The sequence below is a fragment of the Culex pipiens genome, chromosome 1 (assembly GCF_016801865.2).
Source record: "Culex pipiens pallens isolate TS chromosome 1, TS_CPP_V2, whole genome shotgun sequence".
Lineage (NCBI taxonomy): Eukaryota > Metazoa > Arthropoda > Insecta > Diptera > Culicidae > Culex > Culex pipiens.
This window is the reverse complement of record NC_068937.1, coordinates 65,024,906-65,034,149: the sequence shown is the minus strand read 5'-3', so window position 1 is coordinate 65,034,149 and position 9,244 is coordinate 65,024,906. Positions and strand designations below refer to the sequence as shown.

General features: G+C 46.7%; 2 protein-coding genes across 2 annotated transcripts in view; one reads left to right on the top strand and one right to left on the bottom strand.

Annotated features, from left to right (window-relative positions):
* Nucleotides 1–9,244, bottom strand: part of LOC128093590 (uncharacterized) — a 435,512-nt gene that overhangs the window by 381,101 nt on the left and 45,167 nt on the right. The window lies entirely within an intron of this gene.
* LOC128093850 (uncharacterized) lies at nt 2,046–2,465 on the top strand. The gene has a single exon (XM_052711696.1). The coding sequence runs from the start codon at nt 2,046–2,048 to the stop codon at nt 2,463–2,465; it is 420 nt and encodes a 139-aa protein (XP_052567656.1).

Sequence of the window (9,244 nt, the reverse complement as noted above, 5' to 3'; positions counted from 1 at the left end):
GATCTGCAGCGGATTTTGTGGAGGGACTGTGTGCACCTTCAAGCTCACCACGGTGACGTACGGAACGGCGTCGGCGCCCTACCTGGCCACGAAATGCTTGCGCACGGTCGGAGAAGAGGTGGAAACCACACATCCGCTGGCGGCGAAGACCATCAAGCATGACTTTTATGTCGACGATATGCTCTCGGGAGCCGACTCGATCGAGGAAGCGCAGAAGCTGGTTGGAGATACCAGCGAGCGGCTGATGGCGGCCGGGTTCTTGCTCAGGAAGTGGCGAAGCAGCGACAACGCCGTGCTGGAAGCCATCCCCGAGGAGCTGCGAGACGAAGGAGGTGCGAAAGAGTTGGATTCGTCGACTGCCGCCGTGAAGACGCTGGGTCTGTTGTGGGACTCGAGCAGCGATGAGTTCAAGTTCAAAACGCCAACGTGGAATGCCGCTACGGTGTTCACGAAGCAGACGGTGCTGTCAGACACAGCACGCATTTTCGATCCCGTTGGACTGGTCGGACCAGTTGTTGTGATCGCCAAGATCTTCCTCCAGAAGCTGTGGAAGAAAGGAATCGATTGTAAAGAGCCGTTGCCAGAAAATCTTGTGCAGATTTGGGAGGAGTTTCGACGAAACATGATGAGCTTCGACAACATCACTGTGCCACGTTGGGTTGGTTTCAGCCTGCAGTGTGTCTAGCTTGAGCTGCACGGATTTTGCGATGCGTCGCTTGAGGCGTACGGAGCGTGTTTTTACACGCGCAGCACCTGGAGCAACGGCGGCGTGTCGGTCAACCTGCTGACGTCGAAGACTAAGGTGGCGCCGATGACCGACTTGAAGCGACGAACCAAGGAGGAGACGATCCCGCGACTGGAGTGCTCGTCAGGACTGCTGATGTGCCACTTGCTGCAGAAGATACGCCCACTGTTTCCGGTCGACATCGAGATCCATCTGTGGACGGATTCGATGGTCGTAATGAGCTGGCTGGCGTCCGCACCATCTCGCTGGAATCCATTTGTGGCAAATCGTGTGTCGGAGATGCAGCACCTGAGCAAAGGTTGTGTCTGGCACCACGTACCAGGTGTGGAAAACCCGGCGGATCTGCTCTCGCGAGGCATGATCCCAGCATTGCTCGCGTACGCATCGCTGTGGTGGATTGGACCCACATGGCTGTGCCTAAGTCCAGACAAGTGGCCACAGACGAGAAACCCCACGCAGGAGGAGTTGGAAACTGCACTGCTGGAGCAGAGAGCGTCGTACGCCTGCACTGTCCAGATTCTTCAGCCGGAGCAGCTGTTCACGCGCTATTCGTCGTTGTTTGCGCTGATTCGAGTCACCGCGCTTTGCCGCAGATTCGCTCACAACGCTCGACCTGCCAACCGTGAGTGCCGAAAGAGCGGGTACATCACGCACCCCGAGCACGAAGCGGCACTGCTGGAGCTGGTGAAGCTGGCGCAGAAGGAATGCTTCCCGCATGAGCTCGCAGATCTGGAAAAGAAGGGAGAAGTTAACGAGACTTCGAAGTTGAACGCGCTCAATCCAAGGCTCGTGGAGGGCGTAATACTGGTTGGCGGCCGGCTGCGAAACGCTGCAGTTTCCGCTGGGAGAAAGCATCCGATGATTTTGGACAACCACCATCCGCTAACTAAGCTGATTCTACAGCACTACCACCACAAGTACTGGACTTCAGCTGCTGATTTCTAGTGTGCGTGAGCGGTTCTGGCCGCTGAGCGTTCGGCGCGCAGCGAGGCAAGTAATTTTTGAGTGTGTGCCATGCTTCCGAAACAAGCCCAAGGTGCAAGATCAGCTCATGGCCGATCTACCCCAAGAACGCGTAAATCCAGCTCCACCGTTCCTGAAAACGGGAGTGGATTACTGCGGACCGTTTCAGCTGTCGTACCCCGGTCGGAAGGCGAGACCTGTCCGATGCTTCGTAGCTGTGTTCGTGTGCTTGGTCACGAAGGCAGTACATCTCGAGGTTGTGACCGACCTCACCACACAAGCATTCCTGGCGGCGCTGAAGCGATTCACCGCGCGGTGAGGAAAGCCGCAGCTGATCATGTGCGACAACGCGAAGACGTTCGTAGGAGCGAAGAGAGAACTGGACGACCTGGCGAAGCTGTTCTGCGATCAACAGTTCCACGAAGCGGTGGTGAGAGACGCGGCGAAAGAGAGCATCGAGTTCAAATTCATTCCGCCAAGATCACCGAATTTCGGTGGATTGTGGGAAGCAGCGGTGAAGTCGTTCAAGACGCACTTCAAGAAAACGATTGGACTGCGAGTGCTGCAGCACGACGAGTTCGTGACTGTGTTGGTGCAGATTGAAGCATGCCTGAACTCTCGCCCCCTGACACCCCTCAGCAGTGACCCGAACGATCTCGACGTCCTCACCCCAGGTCACTTTCTGGTCCAAAGACCACTAGCAGCGGTGGCAGAACCAGACCTGGCGGAAGTCCCAGAGAACAGGCTGTCAGCGTGACAGAGAACGCAGGACTTTGTGCAGCAGATCTGGCAGAAGTGGTCGACGCAGTACCTGTCGGATCTCCACAACCGAACACGATGGACGAGACAGCGCAACAACCTGTCCTGCGGAATGATGGTGCTGCTGAAAGAGGAGAACCTGCCGCCACAGATGTGGCACCTAGGGCGAGTGACCGACATTCGCACTGGAAGCGATGGCAACGTGCGCGTTGCGGTCGTCAGAACGAAGGACGAAGTCTACGAGAGAGGAATCTCCAAGATCTGCATCCTTCCCATAGCAGACAACTTCCCAAACACACAAGCTGAGAACTAATCATTCTCCATCGAGGTGCTTTACGCGCCTGCGGGGGTGCAGATGTGCACTCCCGCACACCAGTTAAGTTTTTTTTTTTGTACTTGAGCAAAAAGTAATTCTATTTCTTTTCTGCCAGCGTTGATGCCCATGTTCCCCTGCACCTGTTCGCTGTTGTCCCACTCGCTCTAAGGTCCGTATCTCTCCAACAAACCGTCCCATCACCAACCGCATCTACCCGCTGGACGCATTCCAGGGGATTTGTCTAGTCGTACTAGACTCGGCGCGAGCGCGCCCGGAGACCGGTGGTCTCCCACGCAAAGCAAACAGTAATGCTTTTCTGTTTTCTACCGCCAGAAAAATCGCAAAAGTTCGTGCCCATGGGGGCACGCGCAAAGCCACGATCAACTCAGCAACCGAAACACCTGCAGTAATTCGGCCGCTGGAGTCACCCTGCCCCGGTCGTCGTACAGCTTGGCCAGCTTTCCCGACGATCAACGCAGTCGAAGCATCGCACAAGTCCACGCACACACACAGTACGTCGCACGTACGCCGCTGATCCACCCACACTGTCCGCGCCAGGGCAGTAGCATCGGTGCCGGAGGCACCCGCGGAGGCCACGGTGGCCTCCGCTCCAGGCGAGTCTTTTTTTGTCCCTGTTTTACTCGTAAAAAAGCCGTCTATGTTCGTTCACAGAGTTGCATCCGTCGTCGAGGACGACCATCCGAGGATCGAGAACGAGATTGCCGCCGTCTGAGACGCCCCACGGCAAGCAGCAGCCCTAAAATGCAGCGAGAGACGATTAAAAACCTACAACTGACCTGCGAATGAAGAATTCGATCAGCAGCGATCGACAGCAGCAGCAGAAACACCACAAGCAGCAGCAGCAGAGCCAGATTGTCATCAGCTGATCGGCGAACAATGGATGCACCTAATGTGCCGAAGAACGATGCACCGCGATCGAGAGTGAAAGTGATTTTTTCCTTTGATTGATTCCTTTGACTCCATGTATAGTTGTTTACATTTAGTTTTTTTTTGTAAGTAGTTGTTAGGTGTGTTAGATGTTAGGTGTAGTATTAGTGTCATGGTCAGTAGGTTGGGATTGAAAGGTCTTTCAAGGCGGCCGGGATGTAAAGAATTGGTAGAGGTAGGAAGATGAGTAGACTAATGATGTACTGTGGTACGCGCGGATGGTGCTACCCCGCGCAGTACTAATTCTCGCCTGTTTAGGTGGCAGTTCTGAAGTCGCTCTTTCTCTTTAATTTTAATGTTCTCTGTGGTCCCACTCTCACCAAATTAACCCTCCCAGCTTACTGCGATCGGTGGCGCGAAGATGCACCGATCTGATCCATGTATGTTACATGTAGTTTTGTAGTAATCAGATCCCAATAAACGTCCGTTGGAAGAAGTTCGGTCTGTTTGCGAGTGGCAAATAAAGGTTTGCGTTTTAAGTAGCCCGCCGTGTTTGATTTCCTCCGGAACTCTCCAGAGTGATCCGGCCCCATCCGGTTCTGTACACTACCTTAAATGCCAATTGTTTGAAAATTGACCCAATCTCACCCCTTAGAGGGGGTGACATTGGATCAAATGAAACTAAAATGATGTTCAAGTACAACGATATGGTAAAAACAAGTCATCCAACAGTGTTTCTTGTTCAAGGGAATCGTATTGACACGCTACAATGTTTGAAGTGGAGATTTTCAAACATTTGGGTACTTTTCGAGCAATTCAAACAAAAAGAGGTCATTTTTGACCAAAAACGTACCCCAACTTTAGACAACTGCCAAAATAACAGGATTTGTTCTAGAAACGAGATTTTTTCAGCGAAGTCATCTTAAGATGTCGACTTTTCTCTATACAAAAAAAAAACAAATACTATACATTTTACCGTATTTTCATTGATGCCTTTTCCATAAAAAAATGACCCTGACCATAAAAAACATTTTTTCATTTTTTTCCATACTAAATAGTACTGTTTAAACCATATTCGTGCATTGAAATAAATAAAAACTACAGTAGGTTTTATGGTTTATTCATACTATTTATTTTTTGTTCTCCACTAAATTGTGCTGTTAAATATATACAAGAACAATGAAATATACAATAAACACAGCTGGTTTCACAGTATTTTTTTGTATTGGCCCAAAAAGCTGGGTAGGTTTGTGTCCGTGTGTGTGCGTGTTATACATCTTGGATTCTTTGTTTTTCTTTCTCTTTTGATCTTCTTCGTCCGCTTCTTCGCGATCTTCTTTATTCGCCTTTTCCTTTTATACTTCGCACTCCCCGCAGAATCGCACGCATATCTCTTTCACCGCAGCCAGTTCATATTGATTTTTGGACAGCCCTTCCATTTTCTAGCGATTTGTTCCATGACCATCGGGCGCTGACTCAAGCCGATACCGAACCACCACAGGAACTTCATCATGCCTTTTGTCACACTTTCTGCTTGTTCCGCAGCAACTCGGACTGACATCGGGCCAACGTCGGTTCACTGTAGAAAACCCTGTGTAATATGAATGATAAATAGGTACTCCACGATCTGTTCTTTTTCGTACCTGCTTACCCGGGCAGACGGTAATAACAAAATTCATGTCATTTCAATAACAGATTTCGTTAAAATAACAGAAACTGTTATTGAATATTCTTGTAAATATTTTTTTGAAGAAAAAATAATAACACTTTCTGTTATTTTATCAAACAATGTTATTGGGATGATATTCAATTGGAAATGTGAAATAAGATAATAATAACAGTTTAAGTTATGTTTTTACATTTAATTCCATAATAACAGTAACTGTTATTGGTTTGATATTCCATTGGAAATGTGAAATAAGATGATAATAACTTAGAATAATTTTCATATCCTCACATAATGAGCATATATTTTAAAGTTTCATGTTTGTGCTGGACTTTGATAAAAAAATCGTTTTTTTCGCGATTAAGTTAAAAGCAATTTTCGTAGAAAAAAAAAACTCGCATTGGCTCATTTACATTGTTTTGCTTGAGTTGATTAATTTCATGTATGGTCTAACTTTTGGGCAAGCGGAGAGGATGTCGATCCGCTATCAGTGCGAACCACCTCCATAGGCTTGCGGTTGGGAGAGCAGAAATGAGAACTCATGACTTATTGTTTAAAATGATACAGAAGGCTCTCTCCGTTCTACCCAGGTCAAACTAAAAGTTGTAAAAAAACCAGGGGTTTAGTGTAGTTGCTCGATATTTATAACAATTTCGTTGTTTGTGAATGGCACCTGCAACTGTGTCCTATCCCTCGCTTGGTATTGCCTGATTGGAAGAACTGTCAAATTTTGTTTGTTTTGGTTAGCTCTCATGATTTTTATTTGCCTGCGAGATCGCGCGATTTGCGTAAAGTTGCTGTTATTTTGTGTTGACTATGGGACTACGATCGCCCAATTTCCGACGACGGGGGAATCTACGTGCCCGTGTCATAGAAGGTTCTGGCTGGTGTGGAAACGGGAAGTGTTTGAGGCGCACGGAACCAGCGCCGTCCGGTTGGAGTTAGTGGGGTTGAACGACGAGCAAAAGATCCAGAATTTCCACGTTGGGGAGTTGTGGGAACGGTGGTAATAGCGAGCTCGTCATACCGTGTTTCACGAGACGTCACCGGAGGAAATTCAGAAGAACTCGAGTGCGTAACCGGCCGCCAAAGACGACGGCGGTTCTCTTCCGGTTGATTTCTTCGGTGCTGGTGTGAACATCAAACGGGATCTAATCAACATCCCCCGGAAGAGGAAGAGGATTCAACGGCCGAGCAGAAGATCAGCGAAATCGATGAGCAAATTCTAAACTAGTCCCGGGTGGGGCTTGGAGCGGAAAAGGACGAGGTGCGGAAGCGGATGGCATCGACGAAGGCCGCAGGAGAGAGACGGATTATTGTGGGTGTTGGCGCTGCTGTCAAGATGGAGATTAAGTGGTCGGCATCTTAGTCGCGCAGTCTGCAGGTTTTAATCTGTTTTCTTCCTTTTCAATCGAAACAACAGCGGATGGGACGGGAGATCTGAATGGGGGGGAGGGGGGGGGATTGTTTAATCAACTTTATCAAAGCTATTTATGTTTCTTCTCTTGACGCAACCCGGACGGTCTCCTCCGGAGGCGACTTGAACACAGATGTGTCGCAGGCGGATATTGATCAGCGGACGAGGTGCTAGAACTTAACAGTTTGAACACGTTTGATCTTCAGGTAAGTTGTCGATCTTGAGACCAAGCGCGTAATACAGGACTTGTCCAACTCTCAACAGCAGGGTGAAACCCAGGAACAGAGGATTATCGCCCTTCTCCTTCGCCGTTAACAGCCCACGGGCCACTTTCCAGATTTTGTTCAACGTGTACAGTCATCCCACATATTCGGAACACCCACAAATTCGGAACACTTTTGTGGTAACTTGTCAACAGCATGCTAAATGCAGCTTTTCGGTCGACCCTACTATTTTTAGGACTTTCGTTTGGACATTCTCTTGCTATTTCACTAGTTAAAGTAGTTTATTTTAAGCAAAAAACTGTTTTTCAAGACTATTTTATCCAGAGCAGCAGAACACTGCCTCCAAACTGCCTGTTCCATAATTGTGGGATGTTATTGTGCCTCCCACAATTGTGGAACACCTTAATTTCAATGATATTTTCACAAAAAAAGTTATCAGACCATTCATAAAACATTACTAAGCTTGAGTTTCATTGGTTTCAGTGCGTGAAGTCATTATTTTGTAAAAATTATGTACTCCTTGAGAGATCCAAAGTTTGTTTACATCCGTAAGAAAAAAGTGTTCCGAATTTGTGGATTTCAAGGGTCAAAGTTTTTCTTCCAAAACTTGATATAAAAGTTAAAATTTGCAGTTTCTCGATACAGCATTCGAAAGATCGCAAGAAAAGCTTTCAAATGAAGGTAAAAGCGAATCATTAAGTTCAATTATCGATTTGCTATGATTTTTTGAACATTTGCCGATCTGTAAACTGTTCCGAATATGAGGGATGGCTGTACATGACGCGTCAGACTTCGTAGTACTTCTCTTTATACTTAATTTTCAAAGTACTTTATATATCGATTTTGACCATGGCATCGTGTTCCTTGGAAAATTCTAGCCCGATTTGACCAATGAAGGTCCATACTTAAGTTGAAAAATGACGGTTCTGGAGCAAATTAAAGATTGTTAAAAAATGAGCTATCATGCGTCTCCATCAAACAGAATAATTAACCCTTAAGTTCAATATATCTGCTTTTTTGAATATTCCTAGCATGTAGCAAGTATTTCTGCTGCAAAATGATGCCACATAATTATTTTATCAAGTTCTACCCCATAAAGAAATAAAGATAGCTAATTTTTTTTTTTTTTTTAATTAAATATGTCTTTATTGAACTTTCTTATAATAATTACATTTCTTTTACATGCTAAGTGGTATGGCCTAATGCTCTTCATCTTTGTTGTATTTTTCGTTTTATTATTAACTGATCACATTTATTTTATTTACTTCAAATTGTTTTACATTATTGCATTGAATCGAATACATTTGGGTAAAAAAGGAAAAAAAATCACTTTAACAACTAATCCTAACTTAAAACTAAAAAAAAATAATTCATTGAAATATTCAAAATCATTAGAACGAGTAAACTACGAACTGTATTTTAAGATGAATGCTCCAAGCGTTCTTACTTGTTCCTGGCGAGTTTTGCAACCACGCAGTGTTGTTGTCATCTCGATGAATATGTTCAGAAGTTCTTGTGGTGAAAACAGGTCACTACTGCCTTCATCCGTTGATGCTGGTTGGCTTTCCTTCGGTTGCTGACTGAAGCCTGGAGGTGTTGTATTCTCTGCAACTCTTTGCCGCTGATTCTACGGCAATGGCTGCAGATTTGGAACCACTCGAACAGATCCCGCTCCTGGCGACGCTAAAGCAGGAAAATCCACGTCCGTGTATGCTGGTGGTGTTTTGCGACGATTTGGTTGGTGCCTCGTCGTCGCTTGCTGCCGAATTTTTACAAACTCAGCACGTTTTGGGCAGCTCCGATTCTTGGTCGAATGGTCGCCGCCGCAATTGAAGCATTTAGCTTCGATGTTCTCGTTGATTGTTTCGCAAGCTTGAGTTTTGTGCTCACCTCCGCAGGTTGCACAACGACTCTTGATGAAACAGTTCCTTCCACCATGTCCAAACTGCAAGCAGTTCGAACACTGTGTCACGTCACGATGCACTGGACGATAACGTTCCCAAGTCACGATGATATTGAAAATTGCCCGAACTGCTTTCAGCTCAGACGGCGTTGTCGATCCTTTCTCGAGATGAAACAGGTACAGCTGATCACGATACTTGATGTCCTTGTTGTGTCTCGTCATCTTGAAGACTTCGATCACGTTCAACTTAAGAGTTTTGAGCTCTTCTTTCAGCACACTCACATCCATGTCGTACAGGCCTCGGAGGACCTGTTTCATGGGGCGTTTACCTGGATCGTCATGGCTGTAGTATTCAATCTTTGT

What these genes read in the sequence shown, in the direction of transcription:
- LOC128093850 (XM_052711696.1), top strand. Translation starts at nt 2,046, where the DNA reads ATGTGCGACAACGCGAAGACGTTCGTAGGAGCGAAGAGAGAACTGGAC.